This window comes from Ceratina calcarata, unplaced genomic scaffold (genome assembly GCF_001652005.2).
Source record: "Ceratina calcarata isolate Rehan_Ccalc_2016 unplaced genomic scaffold, ASM165200v1 scaffold191.2, whole genome shotgun sequence".
NCBI lineage: Eukaryota > Metazoa > Arthropoda > Insecta > Hymenoptera > Apidae > Ceratina > Ceratina calcarata.
Genome location: NW_017140615.1, coordinates 205,369 through 230,957, shown reverse-complemented (window position 1 = coordinate 230,957; position 25,589 = coordinate 205,369). Strand labels below are relative to the sequence as shown.

Here is a 25,589-nt window from a genome sequence, read left to right as displayed (position 1 = left end):
GTCAATACTTAATTGGATATTTCCTTCTATACTTTTTAGCACGTAGCTATTTATTATTAGCATTATTCTTCCGGCGTCTGATTTCTTTTTAATTATATGAAATGCGTTTTTCTAAGGTACATAAACTTCTGGGATCCTTACATCCTTAAATGACTCCTTGCAATTTGAAATGATATTCTTTACTGATTCATTGACGATAGTGATCATCATAAGATTGTTTTTCGTACCGTTGCCGCAGCTTCTTCGGCTGTTACGGTGTATTTCACTTTATCGCTCTCTATTTGTTGCTTCGCAATCACTTTTACTAGCTGCGCTACTTCGTCTGTACTCGTTTTCAATTTCGGTGCAAGAACGGTCAATTGTTCTTTCATCACTGTGACCATCTCATTGGTCTCTCGCAGTTTCTATATTATCGATTCAAATAATGCATTTCAGCAAATTGAACGAGTGGAAGCATTTACGATTTAGTACTCGACCAACACTTACATTGAGACCATTGGCAATTTTACGCTTCAACATTTCTATACCCTCCCTTCTCTTTCCTAAAGTCATTTGGAACAGCTTCAATAGCTCCAAGTAACTGCTGGGTGTCGTATAATATCTTCGGCGCATCTCTATGAAGAATCTAGCAGTCACCTCCTCCACAGTCTAGAATTTTGTACTCTATAAAACCCAAGTCCTTTGTTTATATCATTTTTTATTGTACCTCATGGATAAAAACGCAAATTGCGCTTAGTCCAGCAAGCTTTCCTGGATCCCCTGGAGTGATTGGGAGCAACGAGGTTTCTGCCACTGATAACAGGGCGTCCTTTGGCCACGTCGTAAACCAATCGATGGTGCAACAGTTGACCAACGATGGGAACATGCGACAACGATGCCTAATTACAAATAATTATTGGAATACAAATTCTTGTGTAAAACAATTTTGAAAATCGACTTTTGTATAAATGCAAGGTTTAGTAAAAAAGTGATGTTGACCTGAAAGCATCGCCTATAGGGCTCATGCAAATCATCAAATGAAGATGATTTCTGACCCTTCCAATGAAGAACTGATAAATCGCATCTCTGTTCCCTTCGTGAATTCCAATTTCCTTCGCCGCGGGTCTTGTACCTATGATGACTTTCTCGAGTTCATCGGCTTCGTACAAGTTCGGCACTTCACCTAGAACGAATATAAATACTGCTATTTTTTATGTAAAATTAATTAAAAAATACAGCATTCGGTTTCTAATATTTCGTTCATAAAAATTTGTTCTATAACGAATTGCATTTAACGAAACATTGTAATACCGGTATTAAGTGTATTATTTATATCTTCCAAGAATTCTTCTTGCACGATTTGAGTGTCCGTGAATAGAAACGTCGTGTGCTTGGCAGCGGTGCCTGGGTCAAAGTAGAAGCGGCGTAGATCTTCGTGCCACGAATTTTTATCGTACGTACGGGTAACTTCGATTTGGTAACACCTTGAGACGATCGTTAATCGTATCGATCTAATCTTTGTAAAATACGAAATATTGATACAAACTTGTAACCATTTAAATGAGACGCGAGCTTCGTTAAACTCTGTTTTCCCATCCCACCGACGCCGACCAGAAGACCGTTGCCTCTCTCGGAACGGAGTATTCTCGCGAGTCTGCAAACGTGTTCTATAGCGTCCATAAAGAAGATTATTTTCATATCTCTTCCCACGGAAAATCGATAATCTTCCAAATAATCCTAGAGTATGAATTACAATTAATCAATAGTTCTTGATGCAACGATTAATATAGCGATTTATAGAATTAATTAGATTAACAGACCTCCAATGTTCCCTTGACTTTTGGGATATCTGTGAGCTCTTCATAAATGCGTTGCTCCCTCGCCGCTCCAAAAGCCATGAAATCGCCAAATAGTAGTAACGGCGGTTTTTCGATGATCTTTTCGTCCGGAAGTCGCACCACCTCCGTAGCAAACGTACCGACGCATATGTTATTCAATAGCCTATAAAAATAGGTCTTGTCCTGGACGTTGATCAGTCGGTCATGAAAAACTCGTAGACACTCGTGATAAAAGAGCCTAAAAAAATGTACTTATACATCAGTTTGAAAAATCTGCTTCAGATAAATGCTTCTTTTGTTATTTAATCATTGAAATATCTGTTCACCTTTTGATATCTTTAAGCAGTTTTATCAATTGTATTTATAATCTGAATTTACTTATAAATGCTGGTAGCTGATTTGCTTATGATTCTACCTGTGCATTTCTGTCGGTTGCTTCACGACCGTGGCATCGACTTGCATGATACCTTGAATACATTTAGATAGATCTCTTAAATTAAAAATATAATGACTCTTCTCCGGAGTCGGTAGAAGATCCGTCGCGATCCTTTGGTAAACGTCGACGGTCGCATCCACTATTCTGTCTCCGATCATTTTTACAGACTCCACAAAATCTTCTAGGAACCCATTCATGATCGCTCTATAAAGAACTCGTTTCGTAAGAAAATAATTTCTCATTTTTTTTATAAGGAATTTACTTGAAGATTCCTTTGAGGGACAATTCGGTAGGTGCTGGGATGAGCAGCATGGCAAAGTGCCTCACGAATCTTGGCGTCAGGGGGTTCCTACCTCCTCCTGGAGGAGCGCATGCCACTGCAAAAACGACGTCTTCTATTGCCTTCCAGAATAACTTTTCTCTATCGTACATTCCGTTAAAGTCCAACAATTGTCTGTAACAAAATTATAGATACGTGAATCATTTCATCTCACACAGAATTAGATAAACAGATACTATTTAGTATTTGTTGTATCATTATTAGCAGACTGAGAATTTTATTCATTTACCTGCAGAAAATATAAAAAACACACATAACGTATAAAACTATACGGAATATCAAAAACTAATTGCACATTGCTATACTTGAATAAAAATCCATAGTTCAATTATATGAATAAGTATTACCGCAAGAGTTCGATAGGCGGTTGAGATCCATAAGTGTCCAACTTGGGCATATTGACATCGTCAACGAAAACGCAGACACGTTTTCCAATCGGTGCCCCCAAGACAGTTCTCTTCCTTTTCTCTAACTTGAGTTCTAAAATCTCCTGAGTCCTGCCACTGCTCGTCTGAGCAGAGAAGATCAAGTTGATCGGCACCCACAATTGAGTGTCTTCCAAATCTTTCAAGACTACTTTCGTTATAACTGATTTCCCAACTCCTATTAAATGAATGGCATAAGAAGACGAGCGTTGCATATGAGAATTGTATCTTTGGACCAATGCTAACCGGTATCGCCGGTGAAGAATACAGGCTTATTAATTTCCACCAACTTTTTCATCAAGTATCCGAATCGAACAGTGTCCACTGTTGGCACGAGGATATCGAAGAAGGGTACTTCGCTGTCGTATCTGAATTCAGGCATGATATCTGCCCATATATCCAACCGATGCGAGGGTACGTTTATGTAAATGTCCCACAAGTCTACCGATGGCAGTCTGCGAGCAAAGATAATGAAATGAAAGAATAAAATATATTTACCTCTCGTTCATTGTATAATGCCGAGTATAATGTATAGAACTGTTGAATGTCCCAACAGCTGAATGGATACTTCAGTGATTAAATGATAAAAATTTTAGATTAAATTTTAAACTGGTAGCATATCTTGCATGAAAATCTGTTTAGTGATATGAAAATCGTACAGTGCCTCCTCGTCGCCTTCGAACTGCTTCCTCACGAAAACTTCGAAATCGACGCGAGAACTGTCAGAGAGATTGCCACCCACAGCCCAAATATAAGCGAAGACGAAGGACTGAGTCAAGAACGTTCTGATTCGAAGTTTCTCCGTGGTTTTCTCAATCGCTTCTGGTTCGTTCAAAATGTACTCGAGTATCGCACAAGTCATATTTGCTTTACTGATATCCACCTGTTGATGTAAAAACGTTAGAAACGTGTTGCCTGAGATAATAAGAAGACAGTTTGATTAGGAGGATAGGAATTAGGATTAATAGAAAGGTAATTTGATTATGTACTAACCTGAGCAATCGGGGAGTAGCAGGTTCGTTTACTGAAGAGTAAACCATCTTCGAAATACTTGGCGAAAAGTTCAATGAACTGCGTTCGATGCTCATCCTTAAGAATAGTATCAGGGATCTTCTGTATCCATGATTTCACATAAGGCATCCACTTCAACTCCATAGGGTCCACGTACACCATTCCTTGGTAATAGAAAATGAAATGACAATAATAATAAAATTAGCAAATTTTGTATATGAATCGTTTCGCGAACCACAACGACTGACGGTGGCAGGCGATGCCTGTGCGAGGTCCATAACTTCGAACAGCATCCTCATATAAGGAGTGAACTTGATTCTCTCAGAGTTGGCGAGGCATAACATTTTATTATCGTCCAAAACGGTGTTCATATTTTCTATCCACACAGCATCGACTGGACCATCGCATATGATCCACTGATGATCTTCCGTTGTAAACTAAAGCGAATAAATTCTGATTTTCGTCCTAAGATTTAATAAAGATTTATACTAACAGAGCACGCGTGCCGAACTGTAAAACCGATTAATCCGTCGTGCCACTCGTTGGTCATTATGTCCACCTGCCCGTATAGTTCACCGATTGTAACAGCTTTCGGGTTTATCACGTACGTGTGAACGGGCTGGTAGACCGAGCCTGGTACTCCCATTTCGTGAAGGCGATTATAAGTCGTAGCCAGAGTCTGAGATCGAATGATTAATTTTTTTAACGACGATTCATTTATGATACTAGAGGATATGTGAGGCATGCGATTTACTTGAAGAACCGTAGTCTTCCCTGAGCCAGTAGGGCCCACTAACATTACTCCGTGCCTCACTTGCAAGCATTCGTGTAGCTGAGTAACTTTCTTCAAGATACAGCCTTCTCGTTGCAAGCCTTTATCTTCCATAGCCTGTGAAATATTAGAAATGCATAAAGCATGTTTAATCGAATCCTGAAGACGACGAGATTATATAACTACCGCAAGAGCTGTGTCGCTTAGAATGCCGTAATCCTCTTCAGGAATTTGAATGCCTGGGAACAGATCTCCCACGATGCCTTCGAACAATTCAGTATCATCGCGCAGAAATTTAGGTATATTGCTCTCTCGTAAGGCTCGAATTAAGACGACGTCTTCCGGTTTGTCGGGATTGTTTCGTTTCAGACTGCCTGCCATTACCAGCACGCTTTTTACGGCTCTAAAGGAATACGTTAGTATTGGGAAATGAGGTCAAGACTATCGCGGAATCACCTCATTCCAAAATCGTAGTGGTCTTGCTGCGAAAGTTGCTCGCTGCTAAGCTGGTACATCAAGGTCATTTTTTGTGACAGCGGCTTCGATGACTCGAAACCTTCCGAATATAACGTGACTTCGGCAATCAGTTCTAAAATTTATTTAGCGAAACAGGAACCGATCATTCTCGTATTTCTAAGAATCTTTTATCTAATGAACTCTCGCATCTTGGCAAATCATAATTAATTTCGATTTGAAACGTACTATAATCTGGTACCATCATAGAGAATGGTCGGAACAGTGCTTTTAAATTATCAGGCAGTTCCGTGCGACCGGCGTATCCAGGATTCATAGTGATAAACGTTGAGCAAGACATGACTAATTTAATCATTCTTCCTTCGAACATGAATCTTAAAAAAAGAACGGAACATATGCTGAATCGTGTCGAGATTTCTAACGAGCATGACTCACTTGGATGCTCTGGCAATTTTCGCGTTCCTAATCGTAATCAATTGTTGAGCAATCACGGAAAGGACTTCTATGTCTATTCTGTTGAATTCGTCGAAGCAACACCAGGCGCCAGAAGTCGCCAAGCCAGAGAAGAACCTACCCATCATCTTTGGAAAACGATTTCTTAGTCATTCTCAATTTCAAACGATCGAGGGATAATGTTTAAAGTACTCTGTAATCGAGTCCTTCGGAGCAGTTAAACACGACGCATTGGACGGCGACCGCCTTTGCTAGATCCTTGGTAGTCTCCGTCTTGCCGGTGCCTGCAGGACCCGCAGGTGCACCGCCTACCAAGTAGTTTTCATTCGTTTAACTCGTTAATTAAATTATTAATAGATTGATAGATGATTTAATTTATGTATGACTTGTAGATTTTACGCATGACTCATAGATGATAGATGATAGGCAAGATTGATAGATGATTTGAATTATGTATGACTTGTAAATTTTATGCATTTCTACCCAAGTCTAATTGAAGAGCTCCCATGAGACATAGATAACATTTATCCGTGAGAGGAGTTATCACGAGCCTCCTCTGAGCTCCGAGGTATTCGTAACCGTAAAGATATTCCGCGTTGCTCATACGGACTAAACAGGCCTCAGCTTCTTCGTCCCAATAATAACGCAACGCTTTTAGCCAATCGAAGCTCGTACTAAAAATTGATTAAATCGTATTCGAAATAATTAAGGTGGTTTACTTTTACTTCTGATGTTAAGTTTTTAATGGATGCAGTACTAAATAAGGTTGAATAATACTAAATAAGATGGATTCGGTACTAAATAAGAATACTTTCGTAAAAATACTTTTGATACTCCGATTCTCACCTGGATACAACTTTGTTCTCGACCATAGTCGTAACGATATCCCTCGCGTGCACGTCTATTGTTACCACGTTAGTTATTACTTCACGTATCAATCTCGGCAGTTCGCCTCTTACCATGACCGCCAACTCGTTCAGATCCTGTATGTCAAAACCCTCTTGATAATACTAACAGAAAACGTATTGTGAATCTTAAAGAGATGATACCGAACCGCGAAACATTTTTGTTCGAACGCTTTCATTTTCGTCAAGACACCTTCACCGGAGTCTAAGATATGGTGGATATTTCGGGTCCAAAATATCTGGCATACAGCAAGGACTATCTGTGAAGAGGGGGATAAATATAACTCGATTTATTAATTATTCGTTTTATTTTTATGGTTCCAAAAAGATAATACATTAACTTGTTACTAAACTGCGGATCTTTAAAATGATACATGGGTATTACAAGAATGCAGTTTAGATAGGTATTTATATTCAGTTATGTTTTATTGAAAGATGGCAAGCATTCTTCATATCTGTCGTAGATGCAATTTTATAAATAAATCAGATCCGCAGTCTTGTTGCAAAAGCGAAGCATGTAACCTGGGAAGGATGCATGTATAAAAAGTGTCCCCGGCCTTTATCAGCAAAGTCTTTTATTCCTGCTTTCATCCTCCTCCTCAACGTCGAGAACATCGCTTCTTCGACTCGACCCAGCCAATCCTCGACGTTGCCTCTGGCCTTCAATCCTTTACCCAAAGGAACTTTCTCACCCTCCGGAGAGATCATAGCAATGATATCCGTCGTCAGTATTTCGACCTCTTCATCGGTGTCGCTCACCTTCTTGGCGAATTCCAATCTGAATATCGCGTCGAAGCACTTCTGCAGGTGTCTTTGCACCGCGTGCGGATTCTTCGTCTAACATTTCACAAGCAACTTTAATAAACGTCATTCCTTTAAACGTCTTTTGTCAATCGATACCTGAGCGAGGATTTCTAGCAGCTCGTCGTTAGATAAGAAAAAGAATCGTGGGAATGCTATTCGTTTCGTTTCGAGGTATGCTTCCAAGCATTTCATCACTTCGTCTAGCATCGCGTTGTTCTCTTCGATCTGCTCTAGCAAGCCTGGTTGCGTACAAGTAGGCATAGCCAAAGCGGACTGCGACCGAATTCATTAAATGAGTTCATCCAATCCAATTTTGATCGCAAATCACATTTCTTCCTGTACATTATCTTACCTTATGAGTTCGTCTCATGAGATCCTTCCAAAACTTATCGACGTCTATGAACAGCTTCGCTTCCATGGGAAGCTGTCGTTGGATATCCGGGGCTGAGAATATCGCTTCGAGATACAACCAGTTTTGTTGCAAGTATTGCCACGCTTCCTAAGAAAATACATTATTGATCATTCAAGAAATATGAAAAAAAAAAAATAGATACATACCAGAGTAGCGGTGAACAAGTCCAGTTTTTGTACCCATTCTTCGACCACAGGTCGAATAGGCCCGACGTGACGGGACGCGTTGATCGTTTGTAAATTAATATTGCTCTCGTCCATCGCAACCTGAATTTCCTCGAGCGAACCGAGGATGAAAACGTCTTTCCCTTCTTTGTAGGGTATGACAATAAACTCCAAGCCCTCCCACGTGTGCACCACTTTCTTCAACATGTGCTCCAAGTTAGCTTCGGAGCTAGCCGCCGCTGCGACTTCCATTAACTCGTCGCCCTGGAAGAACGCGCCGAGCTGCTCCATCCGAGCCCAAGTTTTCTTCTCGTCAGGCTTGAAAGTGTAATTCAATATTTTCTCAATCCTCTTCCAGTGTCTGTCCCTCAAATCCGGATTTCTGAGATAACCGAGGACAGACAGTTTGTTCCTAATGGACTCGACGCTCTCTCTCAAAACGGGTACGATTTTGTTCGAAGGCAAGCCCCTCTCTAATTGAATAATATTCTTCATCGTTCGCATCGTAAAACCGGTGATCTCTTCAACGTCCAACGTATCGAAATCGGCGCTGTACCACTCGTACACTGTTTGCTCCCAAGAAGTCAGGCTCTCCCATAAAAGAGTTCGTAATTTCAATTCGTTCATTACTTGGTCCAAAATATCGAACCTCGTCTGTTCGAGCTGTTCGAAGCAAAGGAACATTAATTAATCATGTGTGTCATACATTTTTTGGTCGTGTAATACTTTAAATGATCTTTGATGCGCTCGGCACTCTTCTGCCTCAGCAGCACAGGCGCCTAATCGTCTATTGAGCTCCTTCAGAGTGTTCAGGCAAGCGTCAGGGTCGCTTTCCGGGTTCAGTAACCAAGGTTGCTGTTGAAAATCGTAAAAATAAATACGATAAAATCTGTTCCGGCTAAACATCCAAACACACGTTCAGCTTTTTACATTTTGAATAGATTTTATAATTTCTATATATTTGATTTTCATAAAATCTTCGGTCTAATAATCGTAACTAAATCGTACCGTTATTTCATCGTGAATCTCTGATATTAATTCGTTCAATGCTGTGATATCTCTTTGGAGCTGAGAATTAAATCTGTTAATCAACTTCGGCCTCTCTTCCAGTCTGTTCTCTACGACTAAACGTAAGCTAGTAAAATGACTTCCTATACCCTGTAAGCGATTTTCGTCAGTGCTATGCGTAGGTAAAAATATTCATAATCAAATAATTACTAAATAGTTAGCCATGTCCATGGACGGTATAGGAAAAGCGAATTCCTCCATCGTGTCATACAATTCTTTTACATAGTCTAACTGGCCTTCCATATCGTCCACGCTCGCTTGAGCTTTATCCACGAACTTTATGTACGCGACGTACTCTTCTGTGGTCACAGGAATAGTTTCGAGATAATTGATAGCATTAATCGCTTGCGTTAACAAAGCATCCACTCTGCTTTTCCCGATTCTGGTCACACAAATTCGTGAATTAGAATGCATATTAAAATATATGTAATTTTTTTTAAATTTACCCTGGCATGACAGCTTCGATCACTCCCAGTTTCCCTCTGGGAGCGATCTCAGCAGCGTTCTTGAATCTCTCGAGTTGAATCAGGAAGAGTCCGAACGGCTGGGCGTCGATCACTTTCTGTATCACGTCCAGCTCGTTCATGTAACGAATGCTCCACTCCCGGAACAATTTACAATCCCTATTATCGCGAATGATATCCTCGTCAAAGTCCATGTCCTCGTGATAAAACTGTCTGATCCCATCGAAACGTCGACAGTATCGAGTCACAGCGTCGAAATTCTTGTTCAACATTTCTTCCACTTCCGCTTTGATCTCTATGGTAAAGGGGTCCTGTTTGATGATGTCCTGAACCTTTGGGGGATTCCCGCAGATCCGCTCCTCTATTTTGTGATTTATCATGGGCCTCGAATGAATAAAACCTTACAATTCCAAGAAACTGTTTGATGAATCGTTTCCGAGGAGGATCTAATCGTGTGTACCTGGTGAAAGAATGGAAGAAAGGATCCGAGAGCAAAGGCTTAATAGCGTACAAATTCTCCTCCCACATGTTTTTTATAGTTTGTATCACGAAGCGAAAGATACTTTCCAACGGGTCCATGACGATCTCCGCAGTCGGCGTGATTAATAAGTCCACCACAAAGTATGGTAACTAAAATCGTTTTATAATCGCAAATCGTCGTTCGGAGGATTGTAAAATATTGTACCTGAACGCGATGCGACGCTGGTCGATTTTCTTTCAGAGGCATGTCGATTACATCGTTGTCGATCGACTCCTCGTCTGGTAAGAATTCTGTATGAATCTTTAATGCTTGCAAGTACTCGCGATACGTGTTTAATAGCAGGCCATGCATCATGTTCGTTTGCATGTAATCGATTAGGTGTATAAAGCTAAAGAGAATAAAATGAAAGGAAACATCTTAGTTTGATTCATTTTTCTATAAATAGAAATCGAGACACTTATCTCAGTTATTAAACTATGACTCACCAAGATAGTCTGTAACACTTTTCTCTTTTCCGAGCTTGCTCGATGTAACTCATTTTAAGAATGCCGTCTTTCGGCATTTTGAATTTCACAACGCCGAATTCTCCTTTTAAGAGAAGATGAAGTAAGGAGGTTTCTTTTAAAACCTAATCAAATTTTAGATATCGTACCTAATTTTCCATACGCAGTTTGCTCTACAGTTATATTCGAATCGTCGGGAGTGTATCCGGCTCTTAACAGAGCACCGAGGCAGGCATTATTAACTATATCTACCGCTAATCTCCGAAATTCATCTAGCTTACTTCTAATAAATTCCAGTTTCGCAAACTGCAAATAAACGTTCCTTAGTTTCTCGTGTAAAAATTCCTCGAAAAACAAGCAATCGAAGATTTGCGAACCAGGGAAAGCAAGCAAACAGAAATTAAATAAACTCGGCGGTTTCGCAAAATATTTGCCGGGAAAATAAACACTCTATTCTAATATCTACGGGCTAAGTGCAACTGAATTTTACCTCTTTTTCTACAAAGTAAAAGAGTAACAGTTTCTCGAGAACCGTATTGTCGAAGAAGCTAGAGTCAAGGAAGACCGAGCACATCGACTTTATTTCTAACAACGCTTTACTGAGAATCGGGTCCGATATGAACAGATTCTCCTCTAAATAATTCTTCGCCCTCACAAACTTCTTATACTTAACCGACTTCGTCCAAACATAGAAAGCTTTCCACAATTGGAACACGACGAATGTCCTTATCTGAAGATGTTAGAATTCATCGATAAAAATGATAATATATTTCACTGCATTCGTCGAGTGCATACTTGCAATAATTTTAAGTAAAACACGTATTCCTTCTCCCATTGCTCGATAGGAGTGAAACTCATTTCGTCTGGACTGTACTGGGTCACACCACTGGCACTGATAGTCATATAATTCTCACCTAAATCTTTATACTGAACAATCCTAAAACATGTAATCATGAAGTCTCGTGAAGCATTTCTAATCGGAGTCATTTACTTTAATGCGTAAGGGGTAAAATATTTCGAGGATCGTTCCACTGCGTATATCATATAAAAAAATCCTATACTAGGGTCCTCCCTTAATTTCTGAATCAATTCTAATTGATCGACGAGCGGCGGAGTGTCCAAATCTTTTTTCTTCTTGTACTTCTTAAACTGCCACGGTTTCTTCTCAGCCTCTGAATTACAAAAGAAATAAGAGCGCGTGCACAGAAATATAGTGCCTCAATTTCTGTTCACGTCACAGTTTCTACTCACTGGTTAAATAATATTACACATAAAATTATAGAAAAAAAAAGTAGTGAGTAGTGGAAAGTGAACACAAATTGGGACATTTACTATAGAGAATCTGAAAGAATAGGAATGCAACTTGTGTCTGTTTTCGGCACTTCCTTCACCGGCAACGTTTCTTCTTCCATTTTCAACGGAATGCATGGTTTGCACACTTGTTTCCTAATTTTTTCTTGTTGTGCACTAAACCCGGTCTACAGGAAACACGCACTTCATATTTCTTCCGAATGAGAGACTAACGCAAGAGGAATTTTAAAACTCACCAGCGGCTCCCGAATTTCCGGCTTGTATTCGATCTTTTCAAGGAGTTTCTTATGCGGTATAAAAAACGGTACTTCATCTTTTCCTCTGGACCAAATCGTCAAATATCGTTATATAAAATTAATTGAGTCACTATAAAAATGATCGTGCGCGCGGCACGGTTTAAATTACATTTTATAAGTGCGTGAAGGTTTCAGGCAGAGTCTGCTCGCGATGTTAGGATAAACGTCGTACGCGGCAAACGATTCGAAGCTGGCTTTCGATTTCTTTGACAAATCTTCGCTCACTTCTTCGCTCGCTTTGTGCTTATTGCTTCTATCCATGTTTCCTGATCAAAATTACATTTCTTACGATAAATAAAGTAAACTATTCGACTTCGCGTCGTTCCCTGACTTAGGTACACTTAGGTACGTATCGATTAAACAAATAAAACTCAGGACCGCAATACTTTCACCAGTTTCATATCTGTTGAAGCGAAAAATGTTTGAAACGAAACTTTCGTTCCTGCCTTTGATTCATTTATAGTATTTTTTTAAAGGAAAAATTTCTTTGAATTCTTCTCGCATTTGTATTTGCATTTTGCTATTTTAATCGGTGGAAGATTAATTGGGAAAGCAGCAATTTAATGTATCTTTTTATCTGTTTCCTTGAATTTATAAATACATTGCGATCAGTAGTTCAATTAATAGTAGGTATAAATAAGGTATAAAAAATAGCCTTCTGTTTAATTAGATTTTATTCAATAGAAAGTACATAAAAGATTGCGTGTCAGTAAGTACCCACCGCCTGGACGTTCATTAATAAAAAGTATAACAGGAAACGAACTATCATTATCGTGTTGCGTGTCAGACGTCGGAAGATCAAAGTAAAATACATCTGTACATTTAAATTCGTTTTAATATGGATTATTATCGTACCGGCCCGACCTCTGCGATCGGAAACACGCCCATCTACAGAGTCGCGCATAGTTACAGGCCAGGTTATCATGGCGAACACCTTCTTCAGTCGAACCCGAGATACGCGAGGAGTCGGGTATGTGTCCATTGTGGTGTGATCATTGCAGTATGTTACGTTTTGTTGTTGTGGTTTCTACTTCAATTACCACCTAATGTTACGAGACGCGAGTCTACGTAATTCAGTGTCTAAACGTGACATCTGTCCTGTAAAAACTTAGATCTCTCACACGACAAGTTAATCATCTATTAAGCCTTTATCAACGAGCCTATCTGTAATCATCTTAGCAGTGGTGAGTACTGCACGGTACCGACTCTCTTTTTTGATTATTATCACTGCTTATATAGATAAATTGCCAAGCATAAGAAATTTTTAAGTGAAATCATGATTGCTTTTGCATCATCGCTTCGTGTCATCTCACATGACGACGTGAGAATCGCGTCGCAGCTTTCAACGGAAATAATCTTTTGAGGGCTCTGTAAAACAGGTATAAACATCATTTAATACCGTGCTTCTGTCAATGAATATGTAACTGCTTTTTTATTCTGTATTAAGATGTTCAGAATGCGTTATCTATCATTTCTCTACATTTCGAAGACGTGTTTCGTTTGACGCTCTGTTGACAGTAGATATCATAAATCAAATTTATCTTTGTGTAAGCTACGTTCGCTCGTATATGCAATATTAATAGGGAACCGAGTACCGGTTGTAGACATCGAAACGATGAAAAATGTTCGCTCTTCCTTTTTGCTGGGTGTAATATGCAGATTCAAATTCTTCTAGAATTCCGTTTCCATGTTAGATTCACGTGCTATGTAAGCTTCGTGTGATTATAAGCTGTTTGTGTTAGTTATACATGATCTAACATGTATATGCGCACAATATATCTAAAATATTATTTAAAAAGGCTCTGGATTTCCCTAATTCAATGATATCGGAAAGTTTCGCACTACGACGTTACCAGCCTCTTTCGTTATTTTTAGACACCGTTCTTTTCCATTGTACGATATATACGATATTTCCATCGAAACAACTCATTAACTCGGTGTTCTCTCTCCTTCTACGAACACGTGCGCAATTATGTTATTGCTTGCAAGTTAATTACGGAATAGTAGCTAGAGAAGATTCTACTATTACACGAAATTAACAGTGTATGTAATAAAGATTCCGGCGAAAAATATTGTTCGTACGCATAATCGAAACAGAGTCTAATCTTCATCCGTGATTGCATAAAATTGCTCAGGGCGTTGTCCTTGACGCGAGGCGACACGATTAGAAACGTGGATCTTGAATAGATAAGTCCAAATAAAAATTTACATCGCGTCGTTCAATGATCTCTGTTATCATACCTAAATAACGTTTTTCGGGAGCTGGACAACTGAGCATCTTCGCGTTAAATAACTTCAGCCAGAATCGACGGGAACGGTCTATGAATTAAATTGGAAATCAATCGTTTATGCGTGTTCAACGAATTGAATTATGTGCTGTATGCTCGACTACGTTTGCACGGTTATAGCGGACGCTTGCAAACGATGTGGTTTCACTTGGTTCACGTGTTTCCAAGGCGTCGAAGATGACAGTAGCAATTCTGCGAGCTGGCAGTCTTATTAGACAACGGATAATTGATGTTACGTAGGAGAAAATGCAATTCCACCAGATCATCGGTTTCGAAGACTGAATATAAATTCAATGTGTAACCTTGTCCTTTGACATTGTCCGCCACTTGTTCGTGTAAAATGGTCTGATTGTGAGTCGATTGAGCGAAACGAAAAATCGTAACTTCAATTTTTCAAGAACTAACAGTTTTTTTATCGTGCGAATTGAAAAAATACGTGCCTCTTACGAGTGGTAGTGTTACATCATCGTTTTAAGAATCGATGCAAATCGATGTGCGAGCATGATTTCTTAATGCGAGTAAGCATACGATATTTTAAAAATAACTTTCCTTTCAGATTATATTTAACGAAGGATGATTTAATTGATGTGTTCCAGAAAATCGTTTCCACTGAGGTATCTAATCATTAGAATAAAGAATTGTGCAGTGGCCTGTATCCGGGAAGTGACCCCGAAGACCCGGCCTTACGTGTCTGTCGAATATATTAAACTGTTTTCCTCGCGCCACGCTGAATACGCTTCTACGTGAATTTTTTGTATTCAAATATTGTCCAAGAAATGGACCGAACGTTCGTCGACGAGGAAACCGGCGAGAGTATCAGTCTCCCAGCGTCTGACTGTAGTATCCGACCGGTCATCTCGTCGATAAACAATGCCGAGACCGGGGAGCCCGAGATCAACGTGGTCGGGATCGAAAAGACAAAAAATCGGAGAATACGATTCCAGGTAATGCTTTCGATCGATTATCATAAAAAGTGCGTTACTTTTTTGCCTGAACAAACGATGGTACGATCGTGAAGTCGGTACGTGGGACAAGGATCGTGTGTTATTATAATTCGATGCATATTCATATAATTCTATAGATTCCGAAGGAAGTGAAAGAGACGTTGTCCATAAAAGACGGTTCCTTAAAGAAAAGCGAAAATCTGATGGATTTGGAACCGGTCCCCGTCGGATCATCGTTCGGCCAACTAAACCCAGTTTGTATATGCTTTCTCGCCGTCCTGTGCTTCCGCTGGCTCTTACCGGTGTTGATGTTCCTCGAGACGTCGCTGCACATCTGGTCCCACCACAAGAACAAATCGTTGAAGAACGCCAATGTCTACTTTCGCTCACCTTTCCACGCGATATCTGCCGAATTTTGCGCAATCTGCCAAAATGAAACGTGCATGAATCGTATCGGTAAGATGCAGCAAATACGTATGCACAAGTTTTTGCAACAGTGCCATTACATGAAGAGAGTGGTAACGTGAGCGGATCGCTGGAACTCGAAGGGCTATTGTTTTTTTTTGCATGAGACACCGAAGAAAAACATCGCGCGGAATGAGCAGTGTCCGGTATTAGCTTGTTTAAAAAACAAATAATAAAAAATGTATTAAACGTATTTTAGTATTAAGGAACTACTAAACCTACATGTGACTTTTGTTCGTTTAGATTTCACCGCTCTAAATTAATCGAACTTGTTAATAATGTAGAAGAGAGGATTAAGGATAGAGCAATGGTGCAGGAAGAAATTTTTATATCAGGGTTATTGGTACCACTAATAATAATAATGTAGGTATAAAAATATATTATTGTTTTTATTATTTCATGTTCAAGTTACAAAGATGTGCGTATTGCTATTTTTCTAGAGGAAAATATTTATACTAAAATTTTTACTTTATAAATGTAAAAATATATCAATTTTTCTAAGACACTTTTCACATTTCCCATACCGACGTATGGTTTACACGAATTTTGTCGCTTGTTATCGATATAATAAACTGTTTATATAATCACTCGAGTTGTACGTTGAAAAAAATAAAATTCATCGATCGTTACATATCGGTCACCTCAAGTCACCACTAACAGTGTCATCCTAAAATATATGTATCAAGTCGCACAGCGTGAACATTAATAAACAAAAAAGATTTCTAATCTCTAACATCGAAGAAATTCCCTTAAAATCAGTCGAGATAATCTCAGCGTAGAGCTAAAATTTCTCTCGTCGCGATCAGGCACAGGGCATTAAAATCGGAAGGAAGATGAGCTCTCCAAAAGCGGCACTTGTTCCAAACGTAGGCAGGGTAATTCGGACTCTGTATACCATGAAAGATTCGCGCGACGGCGCGTCCAGTGAAACTATTATCTCTATAACTCATAATCAAATTCCGTACGTCACTAGCTATTTGAGCTTCATTCTCCAATTCCTTCTGAAAAACAAAGAAAATGTAAACGCATAATCCTCAACATCTAACCTCGTGATATGCAATTTACAAACCCGTCGTTTCATATCTATATCTAGTAGCGTTCCTTCTGCAAAGTAACTTCGAATTACATCTTTTAATTGATCAGATCTCGAGTTCATCTCATCATTCACTGCCAGACACTGGTTCACACTCGACACGCTGAACTTGTGAAGTGTCACGCCAATTGTCTCGAGTTGTTGCAAAGCTGCATTTTCTTGTGTCTGAGTGCGACTATATAGAGCATCAAGAGCTTCGTCGAGTTCCTCATCCGTCAAGTCCCCTGGGGCTTTCACCCTCAGACCAAGTGTATCGTATCGTACCGAAATAGCTGAACGCTTCGACGCACCATTAACTGAAAAAACCAAGTATTTTAGCAACGATCAGAATTACTGTATCATCAGTAGAAACAAACCTGTCTTCCATTCCAAATTTTTGAGATGACTCTTGACAATCCCGCTGTCCCATCCGATGGCGGATGCTATGTCTACTACAGGGAATTCGATCACGCTACTATCATCGTGAGAAACACCTTTTTGCAACTCCATCGCTATCGCCATTGCCAGAGGCGGCGACTGAAATATTAATAAACACGTTTGCAATTCTAAAATAAAATCTGTATTACGGATATACTAACCGATTGTGCGGCTTGTTTTAAACCTTGGGGCCCGTTATAACTCGAGACTCTGGCTTTAACATATACGGAAGACAGAACGGTAATAAATCTTCGGGGATGTAGTTCGAGGTAACATAATAGAGTGGAAATTATCTCCTCGGGAATATCTAGAGCCTCGACTGTCTCATCGATTGGTATCGCCACTTCGTGACCCGGGCATCTGTAACTCGCATTCTTTTCGCGTAACTTGCCGCAAGAACATGGGATGAAAACTTTTTGCAATAGACGTCTAATCATATGCCTGTCCACTCCGTTGGCATAAATATGCCGCCGTAATTCCCACTTATCTTTGTCCTCCTGTAGAAAAATAAGTCTTGCATGCAGTAAAAACTTGGCTATTTGAAATAAATTAATTTACCGTCGGATTTAAGAATAAATGACAGTGCGCTGGGAGTCCGTCTCGTCCAGCTCTCCCAACTTCCTGAACGTATCCCTCAAAAGTTCCGGGCATATTGTAGTGAATAACGGCACGAATGTCTGGCTTGTTAAGACCCATACCGAAAGCTACGGTAGCTACGACAATTCTAGTTTGCCCATTCATAAACGCCTTCTGTACAGTTTTTCGACGATAAGCTGACAAACCAGCATGATACGCTTCGGCGATAGAAGACAGTTTACTTTTCGAGTTCTCGTAATTATTTGTGTTCTGTTATAAAAGAATATAATGTATCCAAAGTATTTCGCCACCGACGCGTGGTATATAAAAAAAAATACCTGTAAAGAAGTTCTCAGAAGGCCCGCGATCCTTACGCATTCTTCACGGCGGGTGCAATAAACGATAACCGAATCGCACTCCTTGAACCTCTCGCTTAACAGTAAATTGACCAGAGCACGATCTCTGTTTTCATCTTTAGACACCGTCAGCAGCAAGTTTCTTGGCATTGGAATATCAGAGATAACGCCTGCCATGCCGTCGTGTATACCTAAATGGCTGACTATGCTTTCTGCCGTCGATTTTGTGGCAGTGGCGGTGAGAGCTAACACAGTTCTGACACGTAATTTTTCTTTAAGGACTCGACAGACCATGAGATAAGACGGGCGGAAGTTATGAGACCATTGAGAAATGCAATGAGCTTCGTCTATACACGCGAAAGCGATCGGTGGAAGCTGCCTAAGTAACGCACCGAAACCAGTCGATTTCTCTCCAGCGACTACTGCTTCTGGAGAGATCAACAAAATATTCAGTTGCCCGTTCTTCACCATTAGCATAACGTTGTCCCTTACTTTCTGCGTTTGATTCGTGTGCAGACAAGCTGCAGACAAGAACGCTGGCACGCCGGTTACCTGGTCGTCCATCAAGGATACCAAAGGTGATATGACCAAAGTGATGGAATTTGAATATTTGGAATATAGATACGCTGGTAACTGGTAGCACAGAGACTTTCCAGAGCCAGTAGACAATGTCACTAGGGTTGACTGGCCAGAAAGTATTCTCATTATAGCTTTCTCCTGTCCGGGTCTGAACGTTGTGTGGCCAAACATTCGCAACGTTTCGAAAACTTCAGTCGGTGTATCTATCAATGATTGATCTTCGTTAGGTCGATATAGTGGTTGCACGACGTCCTTCTCCGGTGGTAATAGTTGTTGGACCAATTCTTCGGGAATTTTGTGACCGCATAAAAGTTCTTCATCCTCGATCGGTTCCCATAAATCATCGTTCCAATGTTTAGTCTCTTCGTTCGTTGGTTCTGCCGACTCGCCCGTCTTAATAGACGAGTACGACGGTTTTTCCGGTAAGCGATCGATTCTAGAAGCATGTGCAACGATCGCATTTTTACTGGCCATCTCCTGCGCTTGTTCCAAAGTTGGGAATTCCGAGTCTTCGTCTATTTCGTCTAACGGTACTAAATCGTCACCCTTTCTCTTCGGGCATCTTCTCGAAAAATGACCACGTTCTCCGCAGATAAAGCAACCGTGCGTGCCAATTTTCTCAACGAAATCAGCTACTGCCAAACTACCCTCGCCAGATTCGAGTTCCTTTTTCCTTTCCTTCCACTGGTTTTTTTTATATTTCGAGAAATTGAAATGTTTCTTACCGCGTACAAATACTTTTTTCTTCAAGTTTATTCGAACAAAGTTTTCATTCATTTTTCCATCAGCTATCTTCTTTTCCAATTTTTCTTTATCCGTTAAGTATTTTCCTTTCGTTGACCGAGGTACTATAGTAGATTCTGTGTCGTCTTTGGATGAAACAGATGTAGCGAATTGTTGAATGAGATCTCCTTGACTGCTTTTACTGATCGCGAAACGCGGCACAGCTTTAAGTGTTTCTATCCCATATATATGATTTCTTTTACTTCCTTCAGTTTCGAGATCATCATTATCAGGTTCACTTTCTACATCTTTCTTCTTCCTGGTCGCTCGTTTCGGTTTAGCTTCATTCTTGGTTTTCTTAGTGCCTTTACTTTTTCTCGTTGTACCAATTCCCGAAACGTCATCCTCATCCTGTAGATCCATCTTTTTTCTATAGGTCCTCTTGGGTTTAGTTCCACTCTTATTTTTACTTGTTGTAGCCGATCCTTTGGTTTTGCCAACTCGTTTTGTTCTAGTTTTCTTTTCTTCTTCCTCACTATTTTCATTATAATCAGAATCAGAATCATCGGACGAAATGTGCTTAATTCTCCTTCGTATTTTACGATTCACGGGCCTAGGTTTTTCGACAGTCTCATGTGTGTCGGCGGTTTCTGATACATTCTCAATTTTTTTATTACAATCTTTAATATCATTTGTACTATTATTCGCGTCATTGATTTCAACCGTAGTTATATTAGGATCGTTTAAGATAATATTCTTTTCCACGTTGAAAATCGTATTGTCATTAGTACTGGACCTCAAGGTTTGCATTGTATTTAAGTTGTCATAAGTAGTTGTACACAATTTTTTAGACGGATTTTCTTGATCACTGAGCCTCTTTTTAAAATTCCTTATACGCTTCTTTCTTAATTCCTCTTCCGTATCACTGTTGCAAACAAAATCCTCTTCATCCGATATTTGAAAAGATTTCTGCGACTCCGCCACTGGCACATTTTCTTTAGGCGATTGAACATTGGAGTCTACCAGTTCGATCCCAGAGTCACTTGTCCCAGAAAGCCTCTTGGAATCGAGTACTGGACAGGTCAAATTACTTTGCCTTGAACATCTATCGAGCCACCCCGCGTTTATATTTCTATGAACCGTGTACCCTTCAATCAACTGTTGCACAGTGGCGATTGACTGCGTGGCAGGTTTGTTCTCCATGTAACTTACTTTTACCGATTCACCAAACGCAGACGTCGTTTCTTCAACGACTAAACTATCTGTATTACTCCCTTCGGTATTTACTCCATGCTCTGGCACGTTCTTACTAACGTTGATATCTTTATGAGATGTTAATTTCTTTAGCTTTGGTGCAGACAAAGATTTTCTAGGATTTCTTTTTGTAAGGCTTAGACTTGTAAATTTATTTTGTGACAACTGAAATGACGATGATCGACCCACGAGCAGCGATTGCTTCTTTTTGGGTACTTGCTCATTAGCTTTACTTAAATGATCACCCCATACACCATTTACATTCTTATATTCATCTTTATTTTCACTGACATTATCAAGAGCAGATTGCCTTCCATCTTGTATATCTGTTGTTTTGGAAATCTCATTATCTTTATTGTCTGGGTTCTCCTTATCAATTGGAGTGTTGGTAACAGATGAATTGTGTTCTTGTGAACTTGTGCTTCCAGTGTTCTCTACGTTCTCCTTATTTGTACTTCCTAAATCTATTTTCTCTGAACTATTCTCATGTGTATTTTCTGTTTGCTGTTTATCGTACTCGCACATATTCTCTATGCTTTGGCTATTGCTGTCCCTTAGGGGCTTGTTATGTTTAATTTCATCAACTGGTGTATTCTCTACAGTTTTAGGGGGAACATCGTCATCTGAGAACGTAATATCTGTAAGCGTCTCCTCTAAGGCCTGCGTTTTAAGCTTCCAATACATTTTATAAGATTCTTTTATTTTCATATCAGCCTCTTTAATATCATTCTAAAACAATGATGTTGCCCGTAAGCAAATTACGATGAAGATTTTGTTTTGACAGGGTCATTAAACAAGGAAAAATCGTTAAGGGAAATAAAATTATTAAGTAATCGGACTGTTTAAAGGTAGAAATCTCGTGCTATTTATTAGTTAAATCATTTCTGAAACTATGCAACGGTGACGTAACTGTAATCGAAATAATTTCTTGTCAATCATGATAGAAACTACGTGAAATACCTTGTTTGGCTTCCGACCATGCTCCTTAGTGAACCGACTCTCCCATAGTTTAACACGAATCTTGTATTTCTGGTACTGTGATTTAAACACTGGATCCTCTAGGATCTCCATGCTTTAAAACTACTTAAATGTATCACTCGGTTATAAATATATTATCAAGAAATTGTCCAGTGTTCGAGGTTAGTTGACCTACGATATCCCGCGCAAATCAGTACTGCTACTCCGAATATAAGCTCGCGGGACACGCGTCATTCACATAATCTTTTGTGAATGAAATTTTGTTATTGAAATAAAAAGACTCGTGACAGTATTTCATTAAACTAATAATTGTATTTAGTATTTATAGTATTTGTACAATTTAAACAATATAAATATTTGAAGGGAATAACATTGGGGAGAAAATTAGGGAATAACGTTCTGAAATTATTGTATTCCTGGATGCTTTAGTTTGTTACATCAATCGTTCATCTAAATCATCACGCGTCGCGTACGACAGGTGATCGCTGATTGCGAATTATTTAATTTAGCCGGTAGGTGCAAAATTGGTAGGGTGGCGCCAACTGACGACGGTCGGTCGCGGTTCAGTTTAAGGCAAGATGGCCGAGCGGTGGTGACGGGTCGTGGAATGTACGGCAGGAGAATTGGTGATCTCGGCTTAGTGCGGATGGCCTAGCGATGGCCGAGTTCAACATCGACATCGGCAAGCTTCCGGAGGACGTGCGGGAGAAACTTGCTGAGCTGGACCTCGAGTTATCTGAAGGTGAGTGGCCAGCTTTTCGCGAACGTACCGCTACGCGAACCCTTTCTGACTCACCCCGTGCGCGTACGAGAGAAAGAATCCCCTAGCCCTCGTTGATAAAATCGATAATACCTTCGCTGTTGCCGTTCCACTCCCCTGTAACTACGTGCACCAGGTCTCCCGTTACCCTCCCTTGCTCGTCGCCGAGCTTTTCGCCGCGATTCTGTCAAACGTTAATAGACGAAAGATTCGGGATTCCACGAAACGAGCCTATGCGCCCGAGTCCCCTATCGACCGCGCCTCGCTCACCTCGGACCGTTCTTTTCCTTTTCGACAATCACCGATAACATTATTTCTCTCGTCTTTTGAATTTTTTGACTCGTAAGTAAGTCACGGCTGGATACCGAAACGAATCTCGTGAAACCTGTTTATACACCGTGCGTAAACGTGTCTAGTTCATCGGGCTCGGTTTTCCGGCAGAACGACGTTCGAAGCTGATGTTACTGCCTTTGTTTGATGACAATTTATTATTGCAAAAAGAGAATCACTAACGTAAGTCCTGTTTTTGGCGAAACTCGATGTCAGTGACATTTTGTATGGCGTACGCCTCGAAATGTCTCAGGACGTCCGTGCGATCTTACGATTTGTTTAATTAAATGTCTCAAGACGTAAAACGTACGCGCGAAATAGAAACAGAATCGGGTGCCCGGTCTTTTTTTGGCTAGCATTCCCACAGATTTATTTGTATTTGCAGTCGTCTCTTTCGCATAACAAGCTATCGACCGGTTTCTCGGTGTCATCCCCGAATACTTGACATTCCGCTATCTGTCAGGCATTCGCCACTCAATAAGCCATTACTACTTTTTCTCTCGGTCTGACAAGCCGTAGAAAAATCGAACCTGGTTCTGTCATTCGGAATTCCTGCTCGAATTTCGACAGTAGCCACTCGACGAAGCCGTACGATACAGAGTAAAAATTCTGTCATGTTCTGTCATGGTCAACTACCTACAACGCTCAAAACTGTTATATAAATACTCTTTGCGTAAACGTTTTGTATCAAGTTTTATTACAAGCTGATTGAGGATACCATTTGAAATGAAACTGTATATATTAATCTCGAGGCATAGAAATTATAGATAGCCGGAGATCGAGGTTAGCGGAATTTCGAAACGAACTCAAAATATCTCTGATGGTTCGAGTGCTCGTTCCCAAGCGCGTTTCGTCGTAGTTCGCACTGGGTGTCTACTGGCAGATAGCAGCTCGACGTTACAGGTGTGAAGTTTCAACCGTTCCCTCGACGCTGACGATCCGCTTATTTGCACTCGCAGTTAGAGCAGTTACACGCGCGATGACAAAGAGCTTCGACCGGTTTTTCCGCGCGGTCCCTTTGCCAAACGCATTTAAAGGGACAGCTAGACTCACGGCCGTTCACTTTCCACTAATCAAGTCGCATACCTCGACTGTTAGAATTCATGTCGCGATATCTGTCTTGGACAAAGCAAGAATTAACCGTAGAACTCGATAGAGACAATAACGATCAAGTGGTAGTATCGAGTTTTCTATTTGCGTAGAACGAATTTCTATCTCGTTTTTCAATGTGACTCGAGGCTGCTTCGTGACAAAGTAGATACATATCCTCGTGCAATGACGTCAGCTGGACGGGTCACTGTTCATCTTCTCTAAGCTTTATTTGCATGTGAGGTAATTGCGCAGATTACCCGTTCGTGCGTATTTCAATTGAAACTAACTGCAGACCGTCTTGAGAGAAATCCTCTAGGACGATGTTACGAGGTGTGGTAGACACCACACCCGGCTATATATCGTCCAGAGACTACTTTACTGCGTTCTCAATTCATTTCAAATGAAACTAATCAGTGATCAGTAATCAGAGTTTAATGAAATGGAAAAAGAAATCGATTTATATTTTTTTAAATGAATGAAAAGTTGACGGTGTATATGTATATCTGTACCGGTTTGAGTAGAATAAATCAGTTGATATATGCAAATTGGAAATTAGCCAGAAATCTGGTAGGAATTACACGGTCCGTGACTTATTCACACGGTTCCATTCATCCGCGGTGCTAGGCATGTTCTCGTTACGCGTATTCAGTAGATCGGCGTGTCGTCTAAATGGGAGGTATTCTGTTTCTCGAATCATGTGCAGGTTGTTGGATTTCAGTGTTTATCGTGACGAGGCCAGCCTTGGTCAAACCGTGTAACGTTTCGCTGCGATGACTAACAGGCACACAGAAACTGAAATTGAGGAAAAATGCCTACAATGCGTATTATCAATATTTCTGTCTATGATATTATAAACAGGCTTTACAGTTTTATGGTAGTTTAGAGAATACAGTACAGGTCATTTATTTTTTCATTTATGAACATTATTTCATTTTTTATGTACTTGTGTATTGAATGCATTCAGATACAATTTTTCTATATATGCACTCAGTCTGCAGTAATTATAAACATTAGGAGGCATTGACTTCCATCGAGACCTAAAGGGTTTCTTGGAATAAATTGAAGTGATCCATACTCTCAGTCTCGGTCCATTCTTGTCTCACAGATTATTAGAACATCGTTCTAGTTTGAGAACAGACGTCAATTAACAGGTTGACGTAATCGTAAAACTTCTTTGTCAGTAAAATCATGCAGCACGTTTTTTCTAAACCGTCGACGCCCCTCCTCGTCGGGGCTGTTGATTCGACTCACGCCTCGATTCATGCCGGCGAAATTAATCGAGCTTGTAATCGACGGCGTTAATATAATCGGTATGATGTAACGAAGCGATGCCGGCTCATTTACTCTAGGATACGACTCGAGAACGAATGATTAAAGATAGTTCGCGTCGGCACCTGCTAGCTTCGCCCGATGATGCACGTTCCTCATCACTTCCGGCTAATTGCTTTTTCACCCACTGAATAATCGAATACGTAAACCGGTTTAACTAGAATTATTCATTGGACAAAAATGTATATTCGAATCAACGTTGTGCATTCGGTTCCTTGTAACAGAGAATATATTCAGATATTTAGATGGAACGTTTTAAAGAGAGCCTC

At 40.1% G+C, this 25,589-nt stretch overlaps 4 protein-coding genes across 12 annotated transcripts in view; 2 read left to right on the top strand and 2 right to left on the bottom strand.

The window, feature by feature from the left end:
- The window catches only part of Dhc16F (Dynein heavy chain at 16F), a 19,883-nt gene extending 6,931 nt beyond the window's left edge, over positions 1-12,952 (bottom strand). Inside the window, exons 1-42 of the mRNA XM_026811118.1 lie at positions 12,246-12,952; positions 12,077-12,161; positions 11,866-12,007; positions 11,521-11,701; positions 11,325-11,466; positions 11,020-11,259; positions 10,679-10,835; positions 10,512-10,614; positions 10,231-10,414; positions 10,006-10,175; positions 9,528-9,929; positions 9,232-9,463; positions 9,022-9,171; positions 8,740-8,868; positions 7,996-8,676; positions 7,790-7,936; positions 7,534-7,710; positions 7,156-7,470; positions 6,783-6,893; positions 6,575-6,711; positions 6,212-6,402; positions 5,921-6,036; positions 5,711-5,856; positions 5,504-5,649; positions 5,258-5,390; positions 4,988-5,204; positions 4,784-4,918; positions 4,523-4,708; positions 4,265-4,466; positions 4,012-4,193; positions 3,678-3,901; positions 3,265-3,473; positions 2,941-3,196; positions 2,516-2,707; positions 2,233-2,457; positions 1,800-2,055; positions 1,526-1,716; positions 1,291-1,463; positions 979-1,162; positions 707-878; positions 487-648; positions 228-404 (exon numbers count right to left, since the gene is read on the bottom strand). Of these exons, the coding sequence (XP_026666919.1) occupies positions 228-404; positions 487-648; positions 707-878; positions 979-1,162; positions 1,291-1,463; positions 1,526-1,716; positions 1,800-2,055; positions 2,233-2,457; positions 2,516-2,707; positions 2,941-3,196; positions 3,265-3,473; positions 3,678-3,901; positions 4,012-4,193; positions 4,265-4,466; positions 4,523-4,708; positions 4,784-4,918; positions 4,988-5,204; positions 5,258-5,390; positions 5,504-5,649; positions 5,711-5,856; positions 5,921-6,036; positions 6,212-6,402; positions 6,575-6,711; positions 6,783-6,893; positions 7,156-7,470; positions 7,534-7,710; positions 7,790-7,936; positions 7,996-8,676; positions 8,740-8,868; positions 9,022-9,171; positions 9,232-9,463; positions 9,528-9,929; positions 10,006-10,175; positions 10,231-10,414; positions 10,512-10,614; positions 10,679-10,835; positions 11,020-11,259; positions 11,325-11,466; positions 11,521-11,701; positions 11,866-12,007; positions 12,077-12,161; positions 12,246-12,397 (8,112 nt within the window). The 5' untranslated portion in view covers positions 12,398-12,952. The remainder of the gene's footprint in view (positions 1-227; positions 405-486; positions 649-706; positions 879-978; positions 1,163-1,290; positions 1,464-1,525; positions 1,717-1,799; positions 2,056-2,232; positions 2,458-2,515; positions 2,708-2,940; positions 3,197-3,264; positions 3,474-3,677; positions 3,902-4,011; positions 4,194-4,264; positions 4,467-4,522; positions 4,709-4,783; positions 4,919-4,987; positions 5,205-5,257; positions 5,391-5,503; positions 5,650-5,710; positions 5,857-5,920; positions 6,037-6,211; positions 6,403-6,574; positions 6,712-6,782; positions 6,894-7,155; positions 7,471-7,533; positions 7,711-7,789; positions 7,937-7,995; positions 8,677-8,739; positions 8,869-9,021; positions 9,172-9,231; positions 9,464-9,527; positions 9,930-10,005; positions 10,176-10,230; positions 10,415-10,511; positions 10,615-10,678; positions 10,836-11,019; positions 11,260-11,324; positions 11,467-11,520; positions 11,702-11,865; positions 12,008-12,076; positions 12,162-12,245) is intronic.
- The window catches only part of LOC108621980 (uncharacterized), a 24,627-nt gene extending 8,165 nt beyond the window's left edge, over positions 1-16,462 (top strand). Inside the window, exons 1-4 of one of the 5 annotated variants that reach the window (XR_001916460.2) lie at positions 13,061-13,320; positions 15,021-15,368; positions 15,506-15,979; positions 16,077-16,462. Coding sequence is in view for 4 of the 5 variants with exons in the window: in XM_018019603.2 (XP_017875092.1) it covers positions 15,201-15,368; positions 15,506-15,895 (558 nt within the window). In the remaining variant the exon portion in view is untranslated. Of the gene's footprint in view, positions 1-13,060; positions 13,321-13,363; positions 13,516-14,564; positions 14,943-15,020; positions 15,369-15,505 lie in introns of those variants that run through there. The other 4 variants (XM_018019602.2, XM_026811136.1, XM_026811135.1 and 1 more) reach the window with 4 other exon arrangements.
- RecQ4 (RecQ4 helicase) lies at positions 16,204-22,098 on the bottom strand. Of its 2 annotated transcripts, none has more exons than XM_018019593.2 (7): positions 21,792-22,098; positions 18,258-21,560; positions 17,902-18,189; positions 17,505-17,840; positions 17,283-17,442; positions 16,903-17,222; positions 16,204-16,834 (listed from the first exon to the last, which is right to left on the bottom strand). In XM_018019593.2, the coding sequence occupies exons 1-7, from the start codon at positions 21,900-21,902 to the stop codon at positions 16,604-16,606; spliced, it is 4,749 nt and encodes a 1,582-aa protein (XP_017875082.1). In that variant the 5' UTR covers positions 21,903-22,098; the 3' UTR covers positions 16,204-16,603. The 2 variants fall into 2 exon arrangements, with proteins under 2 accessions (XP_017875082.1, XP_017875083.1); XM_018019594.2 differs by having other exon boundaries at positions 16,204-16,831.
- A 115-nt stretch (positions 22,099-22,213) lies between these two features.
- Positions 22,214-25,589, top strand: part of DIP2 (disco-interacting protein 2) — a 37,549-nt gene continuing 34,173 nt past the window's right edge. For all 4 annotated transcript variants that reach the window (XM_026811133.1, XM_026811132.1, XM_026811134.1 and 1 more), the window contains exon 1: positions 22,214-22,551. In XM_026811133.1, coding sequence (XP_026666934.1) covers positions 22,467-22,551 — 85 coding nt within the window. In that variant the 5' untranslated portion in view covers positions 22,214-22,466. The remainder of the gene's footprint in view (positions 22,552-25,589) is intronic.